Raw genomic sequence first — 26,332 nt, 5'->3', positions numbered from 1 at the left:
ATGGCCAACAAAAAAGCAGTCTTCCATGACAAGTATTTCAATTCAGCAGTAGCCGCAGGCTCAAAAGGTTGTAGAGTAAGTTTCTCCAACACAAAATTGAGATCCCAAGCAGGAGTAGGAGTTCTACGTGGGTGTCTTATATTCTTTGCCCCTCTAAGAAATTGCTTGAACAAAGGATGCGAAAACAATGGTGGGTCACAATCATAGTGAGCTGAAATTGCTGCAGCATGAATCTTAATGGAAGAGAAAGACAAACCTTTGTCCAATAACTCAGTAAGATATTGAAGAGCCACACTCAAATTAGGCTCAGAAATCTCCAAATTGTTTGCTGCACTCCAAAATAAAAATCTCTTCCATTTTTCTGCGTACACTTTCCTTGTACTAGGTCTTCTGGCTTCCATAATCACATTTAAAACTTGTTGAGGAAGTTGAGACCTGCTGTCTTTCAAAACAGAATATGCCAGGCTGTTAGATGAAGAGAGTGAAGCTTGACATTGAGCAGATGACCGTCCCTCTGAGACAACAGGTGTGGAATCAAAGGTAAAGGCCCTGGAGGCTTCCTTACCAGACTCCTCAGTAATGGGTACCAGTGATGCCGAGGCCAATCTGGAGCTATTAAAATCATCCTTGGCTTGTCTTGTCTGACCTTTAGAAGCACCTTTGGAAGAAGAGGCAGAGGTGGAAACGCATACACATGAAGATTTTTCCAACTGAAAGAAAGAGCATCCACTTTCCAAGCTGTGTGATGAAACCTCTTTGTGCAAAACTTTGGCAGCTGGTGGTTTAGTGGAGAAGCGAACAGATCTATGTCTGGAGTTCCCCATGACACTGTCAATTTTTGAAATACATGAAGATCCAGTTTCCACTCGTGGGGATCCATGATTTGTCTGCTTAACACATCTGCTAAGGAGTTCTGTGCTCCCGGCAGAAACATTGCCTGAAGAGTTAGTTGCAAGCTGAGCGCAGTCTCCCATAAAATCATTGCTTACCAGCACAATGGGTAAGAATGTGTTCCCCCTTGTTTGTTGATGTACCACATGACAGTTGTGTTGTCTGTTAGAATCAACACCTGCCCTGGAAGAAGTAATTCCTTGAAAGCCATTAATGCAAACTGGACTGCTAACATCTCTTTCATGTTGATATGTAGATGCTGTAGTCTGGCAGGCCACTTGTCTTGTATCCACTTTCCATTTAGATGAGCTCCCCAAGCAATGTCTGAGGCATCTGTCGTTAGAATCTGACTCGCCTCTGGCCGGGTCACAGAGAGTCCCTTGTTTAGGTGACATTCCTGAGCCCACCACAAAAATTCCTTTTGAATGCAAGGTATTATTTGAATGACAGTGTCCAAATCCTGGCAGTGCTGTGTCCATACATTTTGAGATACCATTGCAGCTTCCTCATATGCAGTTTGGCATTGGGAAGCACCAGAATACAAGATGCCATGAACCCTAAGGCTTGAAGGACTGTCCTTGCAGTCAGCCCGGACTGAAGAGATAGGTGATGGAAGTAATTGGAAAGATTCTTTTGTTTGTCCGGGGTTAAAAAGGCCATCTGGGCTGCTGTATTCAGTCTCACACCCAGAAAGCACATGTCTTGAGAGGGTACTAGACTGGACTTTATTTCGCCCACAGAATACCCTAGGCATCTTAGCACTGCTATGACATATTCCAAATGCTGTAGAAGATCTTCCTTTTCTTGAGCCAGAATCAGGCAATCGTCCAAGTAAGGATAGATTTGAATTCCTTTTAGCCTGAAGTAAGCTATCACTGGAGCCAGAACCTTTGTGAATACTCTGGGCAGTAGATAAGCCAAAGGGCAATGCAGAGAACTGATAATGAGAATTTCCAGCTCGAAACGCAGATACTTCCTGCAAGTTAGTCTTATAGGCACATGAAGGTAAGCTTCCTTGAGATCTAAAGTTACCATCCAGTGATCTTTGCCCAGCAGAGGTAAAAGCTGTTGTAACGTCAACATTTTGAACTTGGGAATGTCCAGATAAGTGTTGAGGATAGATAAATCCAAAATTGGTCTCCACGTGTTCCCCTTCTTCGGTACTAGGAACAGGCGAGAATAAAATCCTAGGCCTCTTTCTGGTACAGGAACTGGCTGAATGGCCCCTATTTGGAGCAACAGAGAAATTTGCTTGTGAGCCTCTGTTCTTTGTAGAGGAGGAATGTCTGGCATGCCTTTGAAAGGAGGCAAGGTATGGAAATAAAACCTGTAACCGTGGTGAATGATATCCAGAACCCATCTGTCTTGGGTAATTAAATCCCAATTTTCTTTGAAAAGAGACAGCCTTCCTCCCAAAGGTGCTGCCAGGCGAGAATGAACTGGCAGCTGGAAAGGCAGGTCATTGGGTCTGCTTACGAAAGGACTGACCCCTGCCCTCACTAGAAGTCTGAGCAGGGGAACTCCCTGTCCTAGGCCTAAAGGAACCCTGAGTTCTGCCCCTACCACGCCTAGACCTACCCCTAGACTGGGAATCATAAGCAGGATAAGTCCATCCCTTAGAAGGCCAATTTCTACTAAACTTGGAGGCTGCACCTGCAAAAATCCTTAACAGTTTGCATAGACTTAGCCTTGTCCTCCATTTTCTTTAAGACTGCTTCCACAGGTGAACCAAACAACACATCAGACTGTAAAGGAGCATCCAAAATCCTCGTTTAACATGCTCAGCTAAATTCTGATCTCTCAACCAGGCGTGCCTCGAAGAACAGAACCAGTGGCAGCCACCCTCGAGGAGGCCTGCACAGCATCAAAACCACACTGCAAGGAATGTTTACCCACCTGTTCAGACACATGAACTAAATCCTGCAACTCTTTACACTCAATACCTTCCGCCAGAGCATCCACCTTAGATTTCAATTGTGAAAGGAGATAATTCTGATATTTTAACATGTGAAACTGACAATTCAACGCCCTCATGGCTAAAGTGGAAGAAGTATACACTTTCTTTCCCCATCTATCCAAAGCCCTTGCCTCTTTATCAGGAGGGACAGGATTTTTAACAACTGAGGCCTTCACACCTTTAGGCCCCTGAGAGACAGTTTCGGGTCTGCCCTAGGACTCTTAAAAGATACTTATGAGCTTCAGGCACCCTATAATACCTATCCGGTTTAACTGGGGCAGGAGGCAAAGAATCAGGATTCAGGGAAGCCTCTGCAAAACATCTTCCACCACATTCAGAACAGGAGGTATAGCTAAAGGCCTATGCTGGGGTAAAACAAGAATTCCCTAAGCCTTTTCCTGGAATCAGAGAAATCTTGACCTTCCCATTTAAAATGCTCCCTCATGGAATGCAGAGTCTCTGAAAATGAAAAATCCTCAGGAGGGAAGAAGGAGTAGAATCATCCACATAAGAATCAGAATAAGGAGGATACTCCTGCAAGTCTTCAGCCGAAGACTCAGAAGCCTCGAACATTGCTCAAAACTCTCAAACTCAGGTTCCACCCTAGGCCTCTTATCAGGAGGGGCATAGAACCTCTTATCATAGTAATCAAATCCTCTGCCATTTTAAGCATATGTTTCTTAGGCAAAGACCCTGAAGCACTAGGAGAAACCCCCACTGAAGCTACACTTGGCCTGCCTCTCAAAGAAGTCTTGGAAACAGAAGGGAGGCTCTAACCACCTTAGGAAGAGAGGGAAGAACAGCCACCTGAGAAGCCCCTCAGCCTGGCCTACTTCCTGAGAGGATACATCCTGTAACAGTAAAGTCTCTCCCTGAGACTCCAAAGAAACACCTGGCAGAACCTCCGGCTCCACTGAGCCTTCCAAAGAACCGACGCCTGGGACTGTCGGTTCTTCCCTCTAGGCTTTGCTGCTTTGTCCTTGCGCTTTTGGCGAAGCCGGCCGGAGCATCCGACGGCATTTTATAATTACAACGCTTCCCAAACACTAACCTGGCACAGTCTAACCTTCTCTTAATAGTGCGTTTGTTAAATCTAGCACAAGAGCGGCATCCAACAACGTCGTGCTCAGGCCCTAAACAAGGTATACACAAAGTATGATAATCCCTATGAGGTATCTGTTTCCCACAAGAAATACAGTTATTCACTTTTTCTGACATCCGGTTAAATACTGAGGCAAGAAAAACCAAAATAATCCCCAACGGGTACTTAGCCAACTTTGATTCGGTCTGAAACTCTGACTTCAGAAACTTTCAGAACGCCAACCTGCACTCGCAAAATTGCTTCTGCATCGGACCATGCGGCAAAAAAGACTGAGGATATGACGTCGGTAATGCGCATTAGTACCCTGACGTACTGACGTCAGTCTAATGCGCCCTGACCGACGTCAGCCATATACTTTGGTATTCGGGCCGACTGGACAGCGGACTACCCCAATAGTTAGGACTGCAGCAATGTGGAATGAAGAACATCCCTAAACCTGCCTTACCCGCACTGCTGCTAAACCTTCAGGAGGAGAGATACTTGTTCAAGAGGTAGAACATAAAAGGTGAAAAACAGCAAGTCTGGATACCCACCATGACCCGCGGGTGTCCCAGTGATAGAGCAGGAGGAAAGGGTACTACTATTGTAACATAGAACATGCCTGAATTTCTATAGATGTTAAGTCTCTAACACAGATATACCATTTTCACTGTAATTCAATACCACAAAAAAGACAGTGCGAGTAACCTCCTTACAGACCAGAAGGTGGCTGAACTGCTGAAGTAGTAAGGGACACGATTATGCAAGACAACTACAGTAGAATCTGCCCTTGCCCTGATACACTACCTAGGCTATAGTACTGCGCAAAGGTGTGCAGTGAAGATCAGGAAGTTGCCACCAACAAGGCCCAAGTCCTTACTTCTCTTCAGAAAGCACTCTGGGCACCGACAGCATGAGCACTCAACACCTGAAACAGGGTTTCTATCTCAAATGCAACAAAACGTAACTCAAAGAGCTAACCATTTAACATGGTGTACCTGATAACCCCACTAGAAACTGCCAAAGGCAATAAAACGCTCAAATCTCCCACAGTGCATTGCTCTATCCAGGTAGAACCTCAGCTGTCTTTGAATATGTAGGGGAATGCAAATGGTTCCCTACTGAAAAGTCAATATTCATAATGCTGAGTGCAGACAGATTTTAAAAAAAAACTGCAGGAGATGAGCAAATCTTGAGCATCGATATTTTTCTTCAAACTAGTTTTCGTAGGGGGACAAGGAATGATTATAGTTGATCAAGTTTTCAGAAAGTACAGTTTTGTACCTACCATAAATGTAGATGTTCGAAGATCCACATTGCTGCAGTCCTTACACTTGGGGTAGTCCGCTGTCCTCGGTCGGCCCGAATATCAAAGTATTAGGCTGACGTCGGTCAAGGCGCTTAAGACTGACATCAGGACGTCAGGGTACAAATGCGCATGACCGACATCATATCCTCAGTCTTTTCTTGCCCCAGATGTCAGAAGACCCTAAACAGAAAGGTCAAAACCAAAAGACAGCAAAAAACAACCAACCACCCTTGCACTAATCATATGTACAATATATACAATATACACAATATTTACAACCCAACCCACACAACCACCTCTAACAACAGAGGGGAAGGAGGGAGGGTAAATTGGACTGCAGCAATGTGGATCTTCGAACATCTACATTTATGGTAGGTACAAAAAGTACAGTTTTGTACCTACCATAAATGTAGATGTCCGAACTGGATAGCATCTGCAGTCATAACAACTGGGTTGTCCTGTCGTCAGGCAGCCCTTCAGTCGGCCGGATTCCAAAGTCCGGGTCCGGCTTCGGCTGATGTCGCACTTCACCCGACGTCATCTCTGTTGGCCTTCAGGTATAAAGGCATCAGCCGACGCCATTTTCCTCAGTGTTTCTTGCCCCAGATGCCAGTAGCCCTCTTGAAGTCTAAAATTTGGATAGATGCCAATGTTTCCAAATAGATAGAGGTAAACACAACAATAAGCATGTATGTACATATATACAAACAAATACACCATAAAAGACTCCCCCCCACCAGCTAGCTATTAGGAGGGTAAACACCCTAGGAGTACCACAGAGGGGAAGGAGGGAGGGTAATCCTGACTGCAGATGCTATCCAGTTCGGACATCTACATTTATGGTAGGTACAAAACTGTACTATGTCCTTCATGGATGCATCTGCAGTCATAACAACTGGGTAGAATACCATAGCCAACTAGGGAGGAGGATAAAACTAGATTATGGTGTGTTTAGGATCCCTTGCAGTACAGCAGTGGCAAACCCTGCTCGGGATCTGGAATATAGAGGCAAATTATAATGCTTGGCAAATGTATGCACGGAGGTCCAAGTAGCCGCCTCAATAATGTCTTTGGTTGCCACTCCTCGTAAGAAGGCTGTGGTAGTGGCTGTTGCCCTTGTAGAATGAGGTCTTATGTTCTGTGGAATTGGTTTTCCATGGAAGGAGTAACAGAATCGTATGCAATTTCCTATCCATTTGGAGATTGTCTGTTTGGAAATAGCTTTTCCTTCTCTTCCTGTTGCATAGGCTACAAAAAGTTGGTCAGTCTTTCTGCTACTTTTTGTTCTGTCCAAGTAGTAGCGTAGCTGTCTATGTACATCCAAGGTATGTAGTATTCTTTCCCCTCTGTTTTGTGGGTTGGGAAAGAAGGTAGGTAGGTGGATTGTCTGGTTTAAAGACACTCTGGATACCACCTTAGGCATAAATGTAGGATTAGTCCTCATGGAGGCTCTATCTTGGTGGAAGATTAGGAAGGGTTGCACTGCCATTAAGGCCTGTAGTTCTGAAACCCTCCTTGCTGAAGTAATTGCCAGTAGGAAAGCAGTTTTCCATGACAGGTGTTGTAGGTCTGCTGTTGCTGCTGGTTCAAAGGGTGATAGTGTCAACTTTTCTAGCACAAAGTTTAAGTCCCAAGCTGGTAATGGTGGTTTCCTTGGAGGTTTTACATTCTTGATTCCTCTGAGGAACTGCCTGAGCAAAGGGTGCGAAAAAACAGGTGGATCAAAGCTGTATTCTGCTGAAATAGCTGATGCATGTATCTTGATGGAGGAGTAGGACAGGCCTGAATGAAGAAGTTCGGCCAGATACTCCAGAATGTTAGGCATATCTATGTTTGACACATCTTTTCCTCTTTCAGTACTCCAAATGACAAACCTTTTCCATTTTCCAGCATAGTTCCTTCTTGTTGAAGGTCTGCGTGCTTCAAGAATAATGTCTTTAACTCTTTGTGAAAGTTCTGGATTAGCTGCTGCTATGTGATGTTCCATGCAGTCAGTTGTAACGTTTTTAGGTTTGGATGTATGATGCTGTAGTTGTTCTGAGTTAACATCAAAGGCATCAGAGATATTGGCCACATATTGTTCCGAGACATGCTCCTCAGCAGTGGGTACCAGTGTTGTCTTGGCCAGTTTGGAGCTATCAGGATTATCCTTGGACGTTCTTCCTTGATTTTTAGTAATACCTTGTGTATCAAGGGAAGAGGTGGCAATGCATATGCTGTTAGGCCTTTCCAGCTGAAGGAGAGCGAATCCACTTTCCATGCTAGTGGGTGGAGTGTCCTTGTGCAGAATTTTTTGAGCTGATGATTGAGAGGTGATGCGAATAGATCTATCTGAGGCATTCCCCATTTCTTTGAGATGGTCTTGAAGATGTCCGGGTGCAGCTTCCATTCGTGGGCATCCGATGTGGTTCTGCTTAATATGTCTGCTAGGGTATTCTGTTTTCCCGGTACAAATATTGCCTGTAACTGTATGTTGTAGCTGAGCGCCAGGGTCCACAGCTCCAAAGTCATTCTGCATAGGGGGTATGAATGAGTGCCTCCCTGTTTGTTGATGTACCACATGACTGTGGTGTTGTCTGACCTTATCATCAACTGGCCCTCTTTGAGAAATGGTCTGAACTTTTGGATTGCCAGTTTTACTGCCAGCATTTCTTTTAGGTTGATGTGCAGGTGAAGTTGATCCTGTGTCCACAATCCTTGCACGCATTTGTCCAGCATGTGGGCCCCCCATCCTAGGTCTGAAGCGTCTGTTGTGATGGTCTGGCTTGCTTGACCTCTGCGAAAGGGTAGCCCTGGGTTTGACTGGCATGCCTGAGCCCACCATAGGAACTCCTGTTTTAAGCATGGAATTAATGGGATTTCTGTTTCTAGGCTGTGTCTGTGTTGGGACCATAAATTCTTTAGGTACCACTGTAGTTTTCTCATATGTAGTCTGGCAAGTGGGACCAAGATTATGCATGATGCCATGAAGCCCAAGGCCTGCAGTACTTTTCTTGCTGTTAACTTGTTCAGTTTTGTTAGTGCCAAGAAGTAAAGAGGGAGTTCTTTTGTTTTTCTGTAGTTAGGAATGCCATTTGTTTTACTGTGTCCAATTCCGCCAAGAATGTCCTTGTTTGGGATGGTATCAGCCTTGACTTTTGTAAATTGACTGTGTATCCCAGAGCTTGTAGCAAGTAAATGACCCTTTGTAAATCTGTTGTCAGCTTGCTTTTGTTGTCCCCTTGTAGCAGGCAGTCGTCCAGGTATGGGTAAATTTGAATTCCTGTAGTCTGCAATGGGCGATTACTGATGCCAGGCATTTTGTGAATACTCTGGGCAGTAGATAAGCCAAAGGGCAATGCTGAGAATTGATAGTGCTCTGATCCTGCAAGAAATCTGAGGTATCTTCTGCAGATTGGTCGAATGGGGACGTGCAGGTATGCCTCCTTGAGATCTAGAGTTACCAGCCAACACTCCTTGCCCAGCATGGGAAGAAGTTGCTGTAGGGTCAGCATTTTGAATTTTGGGACAATGATATATGTATTTAAGGTGGACAGGTCCAGAATTGGTCTCCAACTTTTTTCCTTTCTTGGAACTAGGAATAGTCTTGAGTAGAACCCCTTTCCTTGCTCTGCTGTTGGCACTCTTTCCACAGCTCTCATGTTTGTTAACTGCATTACCTGATGTAGAGCCTCTGTTTTTTGATTTGGAGGTAGATTTGGCATTCCTCTCTTGACTGGTAAAGTGTGGAAGTGGAACCGGTAACCTTGATCTATGGTTCGTAAAATCCACTTGTCTTTTGTTATATAGTGCCAGTTTTTTGAAAATAAGGTTAACTTTCCGCCTAGAGGAGCTGCTATTTGTTCCCTTGTTGGCGGATTTAGGGTTAAGTCACTGTGGCTGTGTTGCTGTAGTGGCAGAGATTGTGTCTGTGCCTCTGTTGTTACCTTGCCACTGTCGTCCTCTGTAGGCACCTCCTCTGGATTGGTTTCTGCCTCTGGAACGTCTATTCCTGCCCCTTTGAGGTCTTGTGGAGTCAGGAAAGGACCAATTTTTGGCAGGCCAGTTCCTGCTAAACCTTGGGGGTTGAACCTGCAAGAAATCTTTAACCGTTTGAACAGATTTTGCCTTTTCTTCCATTTTCTTCATAACCTGCTGGGCAGGTGTACCAAACAAACTTGTCTTATCCATAGGAGCATCTAGCAACTTAGCTTTAACATGATCCGTAAAGCTTGCTCCTTTAGCCATGCATGCCTTCTTATCACTGTGCCAGTCATGGCTGATCTAAATGAAGCCTCCAGTGCATCATAGCCACATTTTAAGGAATGGTTACTAACCTGTTGTATGTTATTTACCATTTCTAATACATATTTCTTATCAAGAGATTCATCAGTGGTTAGCTTTTTAGTTAACTGATCAAGCATAAACTCTTGGTATTGTATCATGTGAAACTGACAGTTTAAAGCTCTAGCTGAGAGAGTAGCTGAAGTGTAGACCTTTTGCCCCATCTGTCTAATGACCTTGCTTCCCTTTCAGAAGGAATAGGATTTTTAGCTGTGGTCGCGGCTACTGCCTTGGGACCCTGGGATATAGTTTCGGGGTCTGCAAGTGGAGCCTTGTAAAGGTGGTGATGAGTGTCTGGCACCCTGTAAAATCTGTCTGGTTTGGCAGGGGCTGGAGGTAAAGAATCTGGTGCGGAGCAGACATCATTGAAAGCATCATCCACCACAGAGAGAACAGGAGGTATAGCTAAGGGCCTGTGCTGTGGAAGGTGCAGAAAGGTCCCAAGTCTTTTTCTGGAGTCTGAAAAATCCTGTTGCTGCCATTGGAACTGCTCTCGCATGGCATGTAAGGTTTCCCCAAAGGAGAATTCTTCTGGTGGGGAAGCAGCTGGAATGGATTCTTCAGTATCAGAGTCTTCAAAATTGGAGAAAGGAGCCTCTGGCTGGTCAGTTATGTCTGATTCATCGGCAGAATCATCAGAGGACACTGGCTCAGGGGGCTCTGCCCTAGGTCTCTTCTCTGGGGGCTGAGAGGCCCTGTCTGGGTGAGATTGAGATCCTCTAATTAATGAAATTAAATCTTCTGCCAGAGTAAGCATTTGAGAACTGGAGGAGGGCCTGGTTGTAGGGGGTTTAACAGGCACTGTTTTAGTAGTCTTGGCTGCTTTAGCCCTGGCGAAGGCCTTAATGGACATGGCTGCTGGAGGCCTAGTAGCACCACGTGCTGGGGTAGAGACATCCAAGGGAATGGTGTCTGATAAGTCAGTGGCAACCACCGTAGTGGATAATATTTCTGAGGCCGATTCAAGAATAGTAGCAGGGGCCTCAGTTGTAGAGATAGATTCAGCTGTACTTTGATCAGTTTTCTCGGTTTCGGCCGAAACCGAGACACTCGCGGTTTGCTTAACCATGGTTTCGGCCGAAACCGCGGACCGCGAGTGTCGGTCTTTATCTTTGCGTTTTTTGGTAGATTGGGTAGTCGGAGGATCCGACGGCATAATGTACGCAAAATCAGAACCGAAAAACTGTTCAGCAAACTCCGACCGACGCCTAAGCGTTCGTCGGTTGAAAGAAGCACAGGCCGAACAGGCTGCTACGTCGTGGGCTGGGCCTAAACAAGGCAGACAGTAAGAGTGGAAATCTTTATGAGGTATTTGTTTCCCACAGGTTAAACAATTATTAACTTTTTCTGACATCGGCTGAGGCAAGAAAGAGTCCCCAACGGGGTACTTAGCTTTAGAAGTCTTCGAAGTAGTATTCGGTAGAAGTAATCTCTGGATCCGACCGACCGGCACTTGCGAACAGCTTCTGCTTGGGCGCCACGCGGCAAGAAAGACTGAGGAAAATGGCGTCGGCTGATGCCTTTATACCCGAAGGCCAACAGAGATGACGTCGGGTGAAGTGCGACATCAGCCGAAGCCGGACCCGGACTTTGGAATCCGGCCGACTGAAGGGCTGCCTGACGACAGGACAACCCAGTTGTTATGACTGCAGATGCATCCATGAAGGACATCTGTACTATGTTCTTCATCTCACATTGCTGCAGTCCTTACACTTGGGTAGAATCCCAAAGCAGAGGTAAGGGAGGATGGCAAAACTATAAAGCAGCAGGAGCTGCCAAAATGCCCTGTAAAACAGCAGTGGCAAAACCAGCCCTCGATTTAGAGTAAAGTGGAAGGTGGTAATGCTTAGAGAAAGTATGCACTGAACTCCAAGTAGCTGCCTCCAAAATATCTTTAGTTGCCACCCCCCTTAAAAAAGCTGTAGAAGTGGCAGTAGCTCTAGTGGAATGAGGCCTAATCCCAGCTGGAATCTCCTTACCATGATGGGAGTAACAGAAAGCAATACAAGACCCAATCCACTTAGAAATAGTTTGTTTTGACACAGGCTTGCCCTGAGAACCCAAAGCAAAAGAAACAAACAACTGCTGAGACTGCCTGAACCCTTTAGTTCTGCTCAAATAATATCGCAACTGCCTGTGTATATCCAAGGTGTGCAAAATCTTTTCCCCTTTATTTTGGGGGTTTGCATAAAAAGTAGGCAAATGAATAGTTTGGTTTAAAGCCACACTAGAAACTACCTTAGGCATAAAGGAAGGATTAGTACGTAAAGATACCCTATCCTTATGGAAAATTAAGAAAGGCTCAACTGCCATAAGGGCCTGTAATTCAGAAACCCTTCTCGCAGAGGTAATGGCCAACAAAAAAGCAGTCTTCCATGATAAATATTTCAACTCGGCAGTAGCTGCAGGCTCAAAAGGTTGTAGAGTGAGTTTCTCCAACACAAAATTGAGATCCCAAGCAGGAGTAGGAGCTCTACGCGGGGGTCTTATATTCTTTGCCCCTCTAAGGAATTGCTTAAACAAAGGATGAGAAATTGCTGCAGCATGAATCTTAATAGAAGAGAAGGACAAACCTTTGTCCAGTAACTCAGCAAGATATTGAAGAGCCACACTTAAATTAGGCTTAGCAACATCAAATTCCTTTGCTGCACTCCAAAATAAAAATCTCTTCCATTTATCTGCGTATACTTTCCTTGTACTAGGCCTTCTGGCCTCCAAAATAACATTCAAAACTTGCTGCGGAAGCTGAGACCCTCCAGGGTTTAAAACAGAATATGCCAGGCTGTTAGGTGAAGAGAGTGAAGTTTGACATTGAGTAAATGACTGTTCTCTTGAGACAGCAGGTGTGGAATCGAAGGCAAAGGCCATGGAGGCTCCCGAACCAGACTTCTCAATAATGGGTACCAGTGCTGTCGAGGCCAATCTGGAGCTATTAGAATCATCTTTGGCTTGTCCTGTCTGACCTTTAGGAGTACCTTTGGGAGGAGAGGCAGAGGTGGAAAGGCATACACATGAAGATTGCTCCAATTGAAAGAAAGAGCATCCACTTTCCAATCTGTGGGATGAAACCTTTTTGTGCAAAACTTTGGCAGCTGGTAGTTTAGTGGAGAAGCGAACAGATCTATGTCTGGAGTTCCCCATGCCACTGTCAATTTCTGAAATACATGAGGATCCAATTTCCACTCGTGGGGATCCATAATTCGTCTGCTCAACACATCTGCTAAGGAGTTCTGTGCTCCCGGCAGAAACCTTGCCTGAAGATTGAGCTGTAAACTGAGAGCAGTCTCCCACAAAATCATTGCTTGTCTGCATAGAGGATAAGAATGTGTTCGCCCTTGCTTGTTGATGTACCACATGACAGTTGTGTTGTCTGTTAGAATCAACACCTGCCCTGGAAGAAGTAAATCCTTGAAAGCTATTAATGCAAATTGGACTGCTAACATCTCCTTCAAGTTGATATGTAGATGTTGTAGTCTGGCAGGCCACGTGTCTTGTATCCACTTTCCATTTAGATGAGCTCCCCAAGCTTTGTCTGAGGCATCTGTCGTTAGAATCTGACTCGCCTCTGGCCGGGTCACAGAGAGTCCCTTGTTTAGGTGACATTCCTGAGCCCACCACAAAAATTCCTTTTGAATGCAAGGTATTATCTGAATGACAGTGTCCAAATCTTGGCAGTGCTGTGTCCATACATTTTTGAGATACCATTGTAGCTTCCTCATATGCAGTTTGGCATTGGGAAGCACCAGAATACAAGATGCCATGAACCCCAAGGCTTGAAGGAATGTCCTTGCAGTCAGCCTGGACTGATGAGACAATTGATGGAAGTAAAGGGAAAGATTCTTTTGTTTGTCCGGGGTCAAAAAGGCCATCTGGGATGCTGTATTCAGTCTCACACCCAGAAAGCACATATCTTGAGAGGGTACTAGACTGGACTTTATTTCGTTCACAGAATACCCCAGGCATCTTAGCACTGCTATCACATATTGCAAATGATGAAGAAGCTCGTCCCTTCCTTTGGCCAGAATCAGGCAATCGTCCAAATAAGGATAGATCTGTATTCCTTTTAGCCTGAAGAAAGCTATCACTGGAGCCAGAACCTTTGTGAACACTCTGGGCAGTAGATAAGCCAAAGGGCAATGCAGAGAACTGATAATGAGAAGTCCCAGCTCGAAAACGCAGATACTTCCTGCAACTTAGCCTGATAGGAACATGAAGGTAAGCTTCCTTGAGATCCAGAGTCACCATCCAGTGATCTTTGCCCAGCAGAGGTAAAAGCTGTTGTAACGTCAACATTTTGAACTTGGGAATGTCCAGATAAGTGTTGAGGATAGATAAATCCAAAATTGGTCTCCACGTGTTCCCCTTCTTTGGTACTAGGAACAGGCGAGAATAAAATCCTAGGCCTACTTCTGGCAGAGGGATCGGCTGTATGGCCCCTATTTGCAGCAGCAGAGAAATTTGTTTGTGAGCCTCTATTCTTTGCTGAGGAGGAAAGTCTGGGCATGCCTTTGAAAGGAGGCAAGGTATGGAAATAAAACCTGTAACCTTGGTGTATAATATCCAATACCCATCTGTCCTGGGTAATTAAACTCCAATTTTCTTTGAAGAGTGCCAACCTTCCTCCCAAGGGTGCTGCCAGACAAGAAGGCTCTGGCAGCTGAAAAGGTAGGTCATTGGGCCTGTTTACGAAAGGACTGGCCCCTGCCTTCACTCGAAGACTGTGCAGGTGAACTCCCTGTTCTAGGTCTGAAAGAGCCCTGAGCTCAACCCCTACCACGTCTAGATCTTCCACTAGACTGTGAATCATAAGAAGGGTACGTCCACCCCTTAGCAGGCCAATTCCTACTAAACTTCGGAGGCTGAACTTGCAAAAAATCTTTAACAGTCTGCATAGACTTAGCCTTGTCTTCCATTTTCTTTAAAACTGCCTCCACAGGTGAACCAAACAATACATCAGACTGTAAAGGAGCATCTAAAATCCTTATCTTAACATGGTCAGATAAGTTCTGATCCCTCAGCCAGGCGTGCCTGCGAAGAACTGATCCAGTGGCAGCCACCCTAGACGAGGCCTGTACAGCATCAAATCCACATTGTAAAGAATGCTTACCCACCTGTTCAGAAACATGTACCAAATCTTGTAATTCTTTACACTCAATGCCTTCCGCCAGAGCATCTACCTTAGACTTCAATTGAGAAAGAAGATAGTTTTGATATTTCAACATGTGAAACTGGCAATTCAAAGCCCTCATAGCTAGGGTGGAAGAAGTATAAACTTTCTTTCCCCATCTATCCAAAGCTCTGGCCTCTTTATCTGGAGGAACCGGATTTTTTACCACAGAGGCCTTGACACCCTTAGGTCCCTGACTAACTGTTTCTGGGTCCGCCCTAGGACTCTTATACAGATATTTATGAGCTTCAGGCACCCTGTAATACCTGTCCGGTTTAACAGGAGCAGGAGGCAAAGAATCAGGATTAAGTGAAGCCTCTGCAAACACATCTTCCACAACATCCAGAACAGGTGGTATAGCCAAAGGCCTATGCTGAGGTAAAAGCAAAAATTCCCTAAGCCTTTTCCTGGAATCAGAGAAGTCCTGACCTTCCCATTTAAAATGCTCCCTCATGGAATGAAGAGTCTCTGAAAAAGAAAAATCCTCTGGAGGAGAAGCAGAAGGAGTAGAATCATCCACATCAGAATCAGAATAAGGAGAATACTCCTGCAAGTCTTCAGCCGAAGACTCTGAAACATCCGAAACCTGTTCAAAACTCCCCAACTCTGGTTCCACCCTAGGCCTCTTATCAGGAGGGGGCAAAGAACCTCTAATCAAAGTTATTAAATCCTCTGCCATTTTGAGCATGTGCTTCTTGGGCACAGATCCTGAAGAACTAGGAGTGACACCAACAGAAGCTAAACCTGGCCTGCCTCTGGGAGAAGCCTTGGAAACAGAAGGAGAGGGCCTAACCACCCTAGGAAGGGAGGGGAGTACAGTAACCTGAGAAGCCCCTTCAGCCTGACCTGCCTCCTGAGAGGCCACATCCTGCAATATCAAAGTCTCCCCCTGGGACTCCAGAGAAGCCTCCGGTGGAACCACCGGTTCCACTGACGCCTCTAAAGAACCGGCGTCCGGTACGGATGACTCTTCTTGCCTGGGTTTAGCTGCTTTGTCTTTGCGCTTCTTCGAAGAAGCGGGCGTCGGAGCATCCGACGGCATATTGTAATTGCACCGCTTCCCAAAGACCAACCTAGCACAATCCAACCTTCGCTTAATAGTGCGCTTATTAAACCTAGCACAAAAGCGACACCCAACAACGTCGTGCTCAGGCCCCAAACAAGGAATACACAAAGTATGATAATCTCTATGCGGTATCTGCTTCCCACAAGAAATACAGTTATTCACTTTTTCTGACATCCGGTAAACCACTGAGGCAAGAAAAAACTAAAATATTCCCCAACGGGGTACTTAGCCAACTTTGACTCGGTCTGAAACTCCGAAATCGAAAAATTTCAGAACGCCGAACGGCACTTGCAACGCTGCTTCTGCATCGGACCATGCGGCAAAAAAGACTGAGGATATGACGTCGGTCATGCGCATTTGTACCCTGACGTCCTGATGTCAGTCTTAAGCACCTTGACCGACGTCAGCCTAATACTTTGATATTCGGGCCGACCGAGGACAGCGGACTACCCCAAGTGTAAGGACTGCAGCAATGTGAGATGAAGAACATCTCTAAATTCATAAGGTCGAGACCATACGATCAAGTTTTTGAAAACTTGAGCTTTTGCTTGGAGATTGTGGTACAGCAAGCATCAGGAAACTTACCCTTTTCATTCCAGTACGATCTCCGAGTTGGTATATATAATTTGCAGGGGGTAGGGGGGAAGCCCCCCACACACACACATAGAGTGTGCAGGAGGGTTTGCCCACCCTTGCATAAATGAAAAAAAAAGATTTTTGTGCATTTTTTTGGATGATCAAGTTTTCAGAAACTTGATCAGTCTCATCTGTATGAATTTCGAATTTCTGAAAACTTGATTTGACAATCATCTGACAAACCTATATATATATATATATATATATATATATATATATATATATATATATATATGTATGTATACACACACACACACACACACACACACACACACACACACACACACACACACACACACACATTGAGATAGCCATGCCTCTAAGAAAAGGGAATATTGTGAGAAATACCCATCTCGGACTTGGTATTTACAAGTCCATCTCGGACTTGGTATTTACAAGTCCATCTCGGACTTGGTATTTACAAGTCCATCTCGGACTTGGTATTTACAAGTCCATCTCGGACTTGGTATTTACAAGTCCATCTCGGACTTGGTATTTACAAGTCCATCTCGGACTTGGTATTTACAAGTCCATCTCGGACTTGGTATTTACAAGTCCATCTCGGACTTGGTATTTACAAGTCCATCTCGGACTTGGTATTTACAAGTCCATCTCGGACTTGGTATTTACAAGTCCATTTTTTCATTCAGTCTGTACTTCAGGACATGCTCATATGGGTCTTGACATTTCAAATGGTTACCAATGCAAACAATTACCCCACCGATATTTTTGAGAAAATGGAAATACCAAAGAACAGCATGGTCCAAGAACAGCTCTGTAACCACCTTAGCCATGAAAGATGCACTAGTTTAGACTAACTGCCTGTATAGAATACCAAGAAAGGCTCCCTGCACCTAAAGGCCTGCAATTCTGAAATAAGCTAAGTAGCAATCTTCCAACACAAAAGCATTATGATGCTAGAAACGGCTAGTTCAAATGGAAGAAGTGCAAACTGGGATCCCATGGTGGAAGCATCTCCATTTTGGGTAGTCTTAAATGCAGGTCCTCCTTAAGGAACGGTTTCACATTTAAGCTAGAACAGAGAGAGGTGGTCCAGAGGAAAATATACTAAAACAACTGTCGTATGTAACTTCAGACATGAATAAGAAAGGCCTGTTTTACAAAGAACTAACAGGTAGGCAAGAACCAGAGAAAACTGTGCTGACAAAAGGTCACATTCTTTGACAGAGCACCCATGGGTGAACCTTTTCTAATCTGCTACATAACATTACCTTCAGTTGGGTCAGCAGGAAACATGTGCCTAAAAGAGATGCATGCTACATCATCTACACTGTCAGCCTTAGTGTGGTAAAATTTGGGTGAATCGCAGACCCCCTGTTCTGAATTAAGGGTGTCCATGTGCTGAGGCAACAGAACAGCTCTCTTAACAGACTCAGCAGGACAGAAAACCAGTGCCCCAGGTCCAAAATGGTGTTATCTCATCTTCTGCCAATACCTGGGGATCAAGAATGTGGGAGGAAAATCATTCTGAAACAGACCTCGCCAGATTATGGAGATTGCATCCACTGCAGAGGCCATCCCATTTTAATATTTGTTCCTCTGTCCGTTTTCCAGAAAATCGGAAAAATTACTTCTGGCACAACCGACCTGTGGATTACATGCCAAGAACATATCCCTGCAAAGTACCCATTCTTTGGGATCCGCACGTGTGCTGCTCAGACAGTCTTGCCAATTCATTCTCCTCGGATGGAATGCGAAATGCCCCAAGGTGACACCTGCACTGACAGTCTGCACCATAGTGCAGGTGCCCCTTTGCTTGATAATATCACAATATGTTTGGATTTTGCAACATTCCCTGTTGACAATACAGGTCTGAAGGCTTTAATAGACTGAATTAATGACAACATTCCTGTAAGCTGACCCCCCCCACGAATGTCCTGTTCCAGGTCCAACAAACTCTCAGATGATCCACATGACCCCTTTCAAACCATGTCTGAAAATGTGGATTCAGCTTGAAGGGTACTCTCCCAGGTTTGGGAAATGTTCTACTTACAATGACAGTACCTTCTTGAATGGCCACCGTGTGACAGGGTACAATGAATGGACTTCCACTTCATTTTCCTCATATGCAGTCTTGCTAAGGGCTGGTACACCATCCCCTACTGCAGAGTATTTTTTAGTGTGCACTAACTTTCTCCCTTTCCATTTTGCACCCCTGCTGAACATGGGGGTGGGGGGAGCAGCCATGCTGGCATGACTCCCCAGAACCGCAGCAACTGAGCCAACATTTCATTCTCTCTCTCTCTCCCACCCCTTAATGACAACACCCCCCTTTGTTCAGCCTCAGTCTACACCAGGGATGAACCTCAAGGTGCACCCAACTGCAGACCCTTCCTCTGCCCAGAAAGGGCATACTCATCCCTCGCTGCCAGCTCAGATGCATTTCTCCCTGCGAGCTCCTCAGACAGCTCAGACACAAACTGATCTTGAGTTATCTTAGCCAAAGTCAGGGCTTTATGCCTCGATGGCAGGGCTATTCAAGATACAGACTTGAGTGTTTATCAAACACTATTCTTGCTCTCTGGCTGCTGTGCACACTTGCACTGCCACTGTGGGCTGAAAGCCCCAGCCCCACACATCCTGCTACTCATGCTTCAGCATGTGCAAAGTAGACGCTATCATCTGTTTAGCCCCACCCCCACACATCCTGCTACTCATGCTTCACCATGTGCAAAGTAGACGCTATCATCTGTTTAGCCCCACCCCCACACATCCTGCTACTCATGCTTCAGCATGTGCAAAGTAGACGCTATCATCTGTTTAGCCCCACCCCCACATATCCTGCTACTCATACTTTAGCATGTGCAAAGTAGACGCTATCATCTGTTTAGCCCCACCCCCACACATCCTGCTACTTATGCTTCAGCATGTGCAAAGTAGACACTATCATCTGGTATAGCCAAGCGCACATCCCAATCATTGCTGCAAACAAGAAGCCTGCTCTCTCCTAGACACTGGGAATGCAGCAATCAGACTTCTACCCTCTCCAAAGCTGGCATCAGCTACTTGCTACCACCCCCTTTTGGACTCCTCCAGTGTCAGAGATGTTAGTCAATCCCAAGGGGTGTAGCTCAAAAGAAAGACTACCTTAAAACACAAAAGCAAGGTTTTTAACAAAAAAACACAACACACACAAAGCAAAGTTTCAACTACAAAGAACAAAAAAATAATAAAATAAAACAAAAAAAGCAAGGCTTTATACCTCTCTGCCATAAAGCTAATAAACTTCAAGTAAACTTACATTTCTGATAAGTACTTACAAGCTGTCAATCATTGGAGTTGACGTGTATGGTCGTTCAGTCTTCTCAAACATTGGAATAGATTTCATCAGATGATACATTGGAGGACATGCAACCAAAGCTTGCAGAGTCTGCAATCAAAAAATTAAGGAAAACCACAACACAGCAACATACTGCAATCATTTAGACACACCGGTTGTCTAAGTGCAAAAATGATGGATCGGTCTACTGCTACAGCATCTTCAAGAATAATGCATCTTTAAGCAAGGAATACATCAGGTGCACTGCAGATAGCACTGTAGTCTCACAGCAAAAGGTTTCCAGGTTTGACTCTCAGCTGGGATGCCTTCTGTGCAGACTCTGCATGTCCTCTCTGTAGTCACGTGGGTTTCCTCAACGTGTTTGTTTCCTACCCCATACAAAAGACATGCAGTACATGGACTGGACAATCTAAATTGACAACTGGTACAAGTGTGTGGTGTGGAAGAAGTAAAGCAACAGGGGTAGCCACCCATCGGTTTAAACCTTGGCTGTACAGGACAGTCACTGTTAAAGCAACACCCCGACCACATGTGGAAAAAAAATGGCAAAAAGAGGCTGTGGATGGTGGGCAACATGTGACATTTGCTTTACTAAGAGGAGAAGGCCAGTTATGAGGTTTACAAACAAATTAAAATAATTAGTGAAACCACATCAGATATCTTTCTTATCTTTCTGTGCTAAGGGAAGAGAAAGCAAGCAGTGGACGTCTAACTGAAACACATCACAAAATGGCAAACACAAGTCAACTGCCTACAACTGTGTGCAAAAGACAAATACATTTAGGTTAACGCCCTCCCCACCATGTTATGCACATGCAGAGGGTGCCCATTTTTTCAAGTCCAAGGACTAATGTGTTATAATCCATACAGTGAAAATTTAAATGCAACATAGCAAAGTAAAGTTCTGCAACCAACCTCATCTAAATGGAGATGCTTGAGTGTGGTTCCTACTGCAGTCAAAACCATTAGGAACCCTGCCGTGGGCAGAGTTCCACCATCCATTTGGACTTTCGGAACTCAGAAATCTCCCCCCTTGGTCAGGCTGTCATCATCTTTACTTCAGATGCCGCTAAGTACCCAGTAAAAAATGTGGCATACATCATCTTTACTTCAGATGCCGCTAAGTACCCAGTAAAAAATGTGGCATACATCTTTACTTCAGATGCCGCTAAGTACCCAGTAAAAAATGTGGCGTACACCTGGAGAACTTCACTTCTTTCTTCCACATTTCTACTCAGATTTAATAATGCACAGTCAAATATACAGAGTTCTAAACAGCAAATTCCTGGTGATCTGGTAATGCCACAAGGAGCACCTACCCTCCTGAGTTACCTGTACAAAAAGATAAATGGAGCAACAGAAGGTATGGACAAGGACTAGAGTAAAAGGAAAAGGGGATAAGGGGTGTAAACAGAGCCAGGCCACTAAAATCCTAAGGTTTGGAACAAACAAGTTATGTCCTCACCATAATGTTCCGTGTTTGTTGTCCATTTCGCCATTCACTTTTACTTGGATGGGTTTGGACGAATACACAGCTGGAAGTCTCAAACTTGGCTCGTGGCAAGGTAGGTATCCCCATGACGCAGTGGTGCAACTCTCCAGATCTTGTTTGCTGCTAACATACTAAACAGTAACATATACAGGTATGACCCCATGTCAAGGAGAAACCGAGTCAAGGAGCTCATGTTAAAAGAGGAAAGATCATCACCAGGTCCTCTAGGAGTCCTTGGACGGGGGAAGGAGGGAGGGGTCGTAAGAATGAATGGCGAGACGGACAACAAACACAGAATGTTATGGTGAGTACATAACTTCTTTATGTTATGTTGTCCTATCTCACCTTCATTCTTGCCTGGATGGGACAGCATCCCTAGCATCTTTTTCTTGCCTGGCTCATGGGAGTACACCTTTGAGCACAGTCGAACCAAAGGAGGTCCTGCCCCTGGAGGCCAATTCCAATTTGTAATGAGTGATAAACATATGAGGATTGCCCCACGTAGCTGCAGCACAAATACTGTCCATAGGCATTCTGGCATGAAAGGCAGAGGATTTAGCTAATGCTCTGGTTGAATGACCTCTAATTCTGAATGGTAACTTTCTACTACTGGAGGTGTAGATAAAGGTGATACAACTTGAAAGCCAATTTGAAAGGGTGACTTTAGATATTGGCACACCCTTTTTTTGCCTCAGAGGAGGAGATGAATAATTGACCAGATTTCCTGAAGTCTTTAGTTCAATGCAAATAGAATATGACCTGTATATGCAAGTCCATTTGATGGAGTTTTTACTCTGCCTTGTTGCTATGGTTGGGGAAAAACACCGGGAACTCAACGGATTGATTGATATTGGATTGAGAGCAAACCTTGGGTATAAAGGATGGATTAGTTTGTAACGATACCCTATCCTTATGAAAGATCAGATATGGAGGTCTGATTGACAGTGCTTGCAACTCAGACTCCTCTGGCAGATGTTACAACTACTAGAAAGATGGTCTTCTGGGAAAGAAATCTGAGGTCACAAGATGAAGAAGGCTCAAATGGTGGCAATGTTAGTTGAGATAGGACAAAATTTAAATCCCAAGGAGAAAGTGGTTCCTTAAAAGGAGGTCTCAATAAGGAAGTACTTTTAAAAATGCTTTACACAACCTGTGTGACATTACGTTAGGAGAATGGTCACCAATGGGTAAATTTGAAACAGCAGCCAGGTGAAAACAGCTACTGCAGCCGAGCCTTGCTGGAAGAGTTCTGCCAGAAATTCTAAAATGGACTGAATAGGAGCAAAAAAATGGGTCAATGTTTCTATTTTGGGCCCAGTGAGAAAATATTTTTCACTTGGTAGTATATAGTTTTCTAGTAAAAACTTTATGAGAGGACATCAATATGTGTTTGACTGTTGGAGTGAAGTTTTGAAGCCTGACTAAACTGGGAAGTGGAGCAGCCATGCTGTCAAGTTGAGGATGTGGAGAGAAGGATGAAGTGCTCCTGACATATGTGTTAAGAACTTCTGGAACTGGGTCCAGAACCCACGGCTTTTCCTGAAGAGGAGGCCAGAGGAAGGGGAACCAAATCTGCCAAGGCCAATATGGGGCAATGAGAATCATCTTGCTTCCCAAGGATTTTGCTTTCTGTAAGACTTTGGGTATGACGGGAAGTGGGCAAAAAGCATAAAAAAGTCCCGAGGGCCAATCGTGTACAAGTGCATCTCTCGATGTCTCCTCCGGAGGGGGAATCAGGGCAAAGCAGCTGATGCACTTGGCATTCATGGGAGTGGCAAAAAAAAATCGCAGCAAAGCTGACCCCATGTTTGGAAAACCTCTTCCGTTATGTTCTGGTTCAGAGACCACTCATGAGGCATTAATACTGTCCTGCTGTGCTTGTCTGCTATCACGCTGGATTTCCCCAGGATGTGCATTGGGAAGAAATTGCCGACTGCCAAACTCTCAGTCTCGTGACAAAGTGGGTATGATCTGGTTCCTTCTTGTTTATGTACCAAACCACCAACATATTGTCTACTGCAATCGTCCCTAGTGGAAGAGAGTCGTGGAGTGCTTGCAACGTCAGAAGCACTGCTCTCATCTCTAGAGCACTGATATGCAAGTGGGCCTCGTGGTCTTGCCATATACCTTGGACTGTCCTTCCCAGATAATGCCCACCCCCACCCTATCTGGGAAGCATCTGTGGTCACTGTAGCAACAAGTTGTTGTGGAATAAAGGGTCTCCCGACAGTCAAATGGTTGGACTGAATCCACCACCATAGGTCCTTTATGCATGACTCCGTTATTCTGATCAGGTGGGACATAGGAAGTTCTTGAAACGAACATTGGGAGAATAGGAGCCACTGAAAGATTCTCATATGCATCCTGGCAAGAGGAACTAGTGTTATGGTTGAAGCCATTGTCCCTAGATGTTTCAGAACTACCTTTGCCTTTACCTTGTCCTTTGAAAGAAGGTGAAGTATTTGCTGTCTGAGGGCTGAAACTGTCGGCTGGAAGACGTGCCCTCATGGAAACAGTGTCTAGGTTTGCGCCTATGAAGGTAATATGTAGACAAGGCAGGTTTTTGTAAATTGACCGCTATGCCTAACTGAGCACAGATTTCCAATGTCACATGCCTGGCCTGTTGGAGTAGATGCTTGGTGGCAGTTAGGAGCCAGTCATCCAGATACGGAAAAACTTGGAATCCAAGACGTCTCAAGTGAACAGTTACTACTGCCATGCATTTGAACACTCTAGGGGCTGCAGTAAGACCCAAGGGCAGAACTCGGAACTGATCATGACTGGCTCCCAGATGGAAGTGTAACTGACTCCTTGATGCTCTGTCCATTTTTATGTGGTAGTACGCATCTTGGAGGTCTATTGAGCACATCCACTCGTCTTTCCCTAAGACTGCAGTGTCACCATTTGGAACTTTGACTTTTTGACAGATTCATTTAACTTCCTGAGATCCAATATTGTGTCCTCCAGTCCCCTGTTCTTTTTGGCACCAAAAAGAATTCTGAGTAAGTTCGGAATCCTGTTTGGTCTGCGGGGACTTCTTGGATAACTCTTGTCCAGCAACTTTTGAATTTCTATAGTTGCTTGCTCCCTTAGACTGGTAACATCTGGGATTGTTCTGACTTGTGGGACAGGATGCCAAAAGGTTTGTACCCACTTGTCTTTTGTGATACTTTGCCAGAATAGAGCAGGCGGGAGCGCTGAAAGGGATGTCTGCGAAAGGAATCATGGTCACCCTGGTTTTGCGGACCCCCTCTGCTCTAGGAAGAATCACTTCTGTGTCTCTGCTCGACAGTGGCACAGGAAAATAACTTTCTTGGGTGGCGTAAGCCAGGGAACCTTGTTGGCTAGGCTTATGTAGGCCCTTGGGCCGATAGCCTAGCACCTACCTATGAACCTACCACTGTTGCTTCCCCCTCCGCCTCTGGGGAAGGATTCACCTTCTGTGTCTTGGAAAGCTCCCTGTGATATTTTGAACCGCAAACTGTTGAACACTCAAAAAATGCAGGAAAAAGCACTTCAAGCACCCAGGAAATCGTCAGCTATTCGGCTCTTTATTAAGGTTAAAGCCAGAATGTAGTGCCACACAAAGAAAATGAAGCTAAGTGCTTTTCGTCTGGTGCAACGACCAAACCTCTTCAGACAAGTAACAGCAAGCACAAAGGCAGTTCATATATACACATACACACACCAGAACACACTTCCCTCCGCCCCCTAATTAAACAATTAACTCTACACATAAAATGCAATTTGGAAAATCAGTTTAAAAATCACACTTTAAAATCAGTTAGTTTATACTAATATTACAAACAATACCACATCCACTACCAAAATTGTGGCAACTATTAATTAGAAAACCTGAAACAAAATACCTGATTTATTAGGAACTTAAAAGACAAAAATCAAGAATTCACTAAACAGAAGTGTATTTAAAATTCAGATCTTTCCAAACCCATGAATATTGTAAAGGTCACCACCTAGTGAAAATTAAACCACTTACATACTAAATTAACCATGACTATCAAACTGGTATAAAGTCAACAATTGTAAAGAGGGTAACCCATATAGCACAACTCAAAAACATTCACATACAGTCATACCAGGAAAAAAGAAAGAAAAACATATAAATAAATATGTCATCTATTCAGACTTTTCAATTTAGGTAAACATTGCATGGAACACCCATCATTAATACCAGGAAAATGGCAAGCATCTAAGCATATCTGCCACATCAATTCTCTTTTTTCTAATAGTAAAGACCTTGGGCCTCCCCTTACATCTCCAGTTACATGATCTATCACCCTGAAGTTAAAGTTGTGTGTGGGCTTCATTTTATTGCGGGCAGCTAAAACATTTTCGACCTTGCCTTTCCTGATGCAATAAAGGTGTTCATGCACTCGCTCCGGCAGTCTACGGTCTGTTTTTCCAATGTAAAATGGGGACATAGATTATGTTGAGCGAGGTATACAACATAATTTGCATTACAACTGTACTTGACTTGACAGAATCGAATAGTTTTTATCCCTGATATTAAATGAATACCCTACATTCATGTGTTTGCAAAAGTTGCAAGATTCGCATTTGCTCATCCCAGGATTCTTAACTTTACGTGGTTTCACTTCTAAAAAGTTTTTCAAATGTATACCTCTCTTGAATGTAAAAGAAGAGGATGGGCCTAACAAGGTGCGCAATTCTAAATTGCTGCTAAATAAATTCCAGTTTTTCTTTATAACTGAAATAATCTGGCCACATTCAGGACTAAATGTTAAAACAAATGACATCGGTGACCTATTAATTTTTTGAGGAATATTCATCCTATTACATGGTGACAAAGAACTTTGCCGTAGGGGGTGAATAAAATCCACTGGATCTTTTGTACAACACTTCGTCCATCATTTCATTAATAAGCTCCCCTGGGTAACCTCGAGTGAGTAACATGTCAGCTATTTTATTACATTCCACTATAAAGTCACTCTCAGCAATTACCATCCTCGCCGCTCGGACCAATTGTCCTTTTATTACAGATTTCTTCTGGTGGAAAGGGTGGGAACTGTTGAAATGTACATAAGTGTTTGAGAATGTATCTTTCCTATGGATCCTGGCTGCCAACCC

The 26,332-nt window shown here is 44.4% G+C and overlaps 1 protein-coding gene across 2 annotated transcripts in view; it reads right to left on the bottom strand.

Annotated features, from left to right (window-relative positions):
* The window catches only part of USP10 (ubiquitin specific peptidase 10), an 864,697-nt gene that overhangs the window by 417,817 nt on the left and 420,548 nt on the right, over positions 1 to 26,332 (bottom strand). For both annotated transcript variants that reach the window (XM_044082060.1, XM_044082061.1), the window contains exon 6: positions 19,712 to 19,821. In XM_044082060.1, the coding sequence (XP_043937995.1) occupies positions 19,712 to 19,821 (110 nt within the window). The remainder of the gene's footprint in view (positions 1 to 19,711; positions 19,822 to 26,332) is intronic.

This window comes from Protopterus annectens, chromosome 8.part1 (genome assembly GCF_019279795.1).
Source record: "Protopterus annectens isolate FY-2018-M chromosome 8.part1, PAN1.0, whole genome shotgun sequence".
Lineage (NCBI taxonomy): Eukaryota > Metazoa > Chordata > Ceratodontiformes > Protopteridae > Protopterus > Protopterus annectens.
This window is presented reverse-complemented; position numbering and strand designations above follow the sequence as displayed.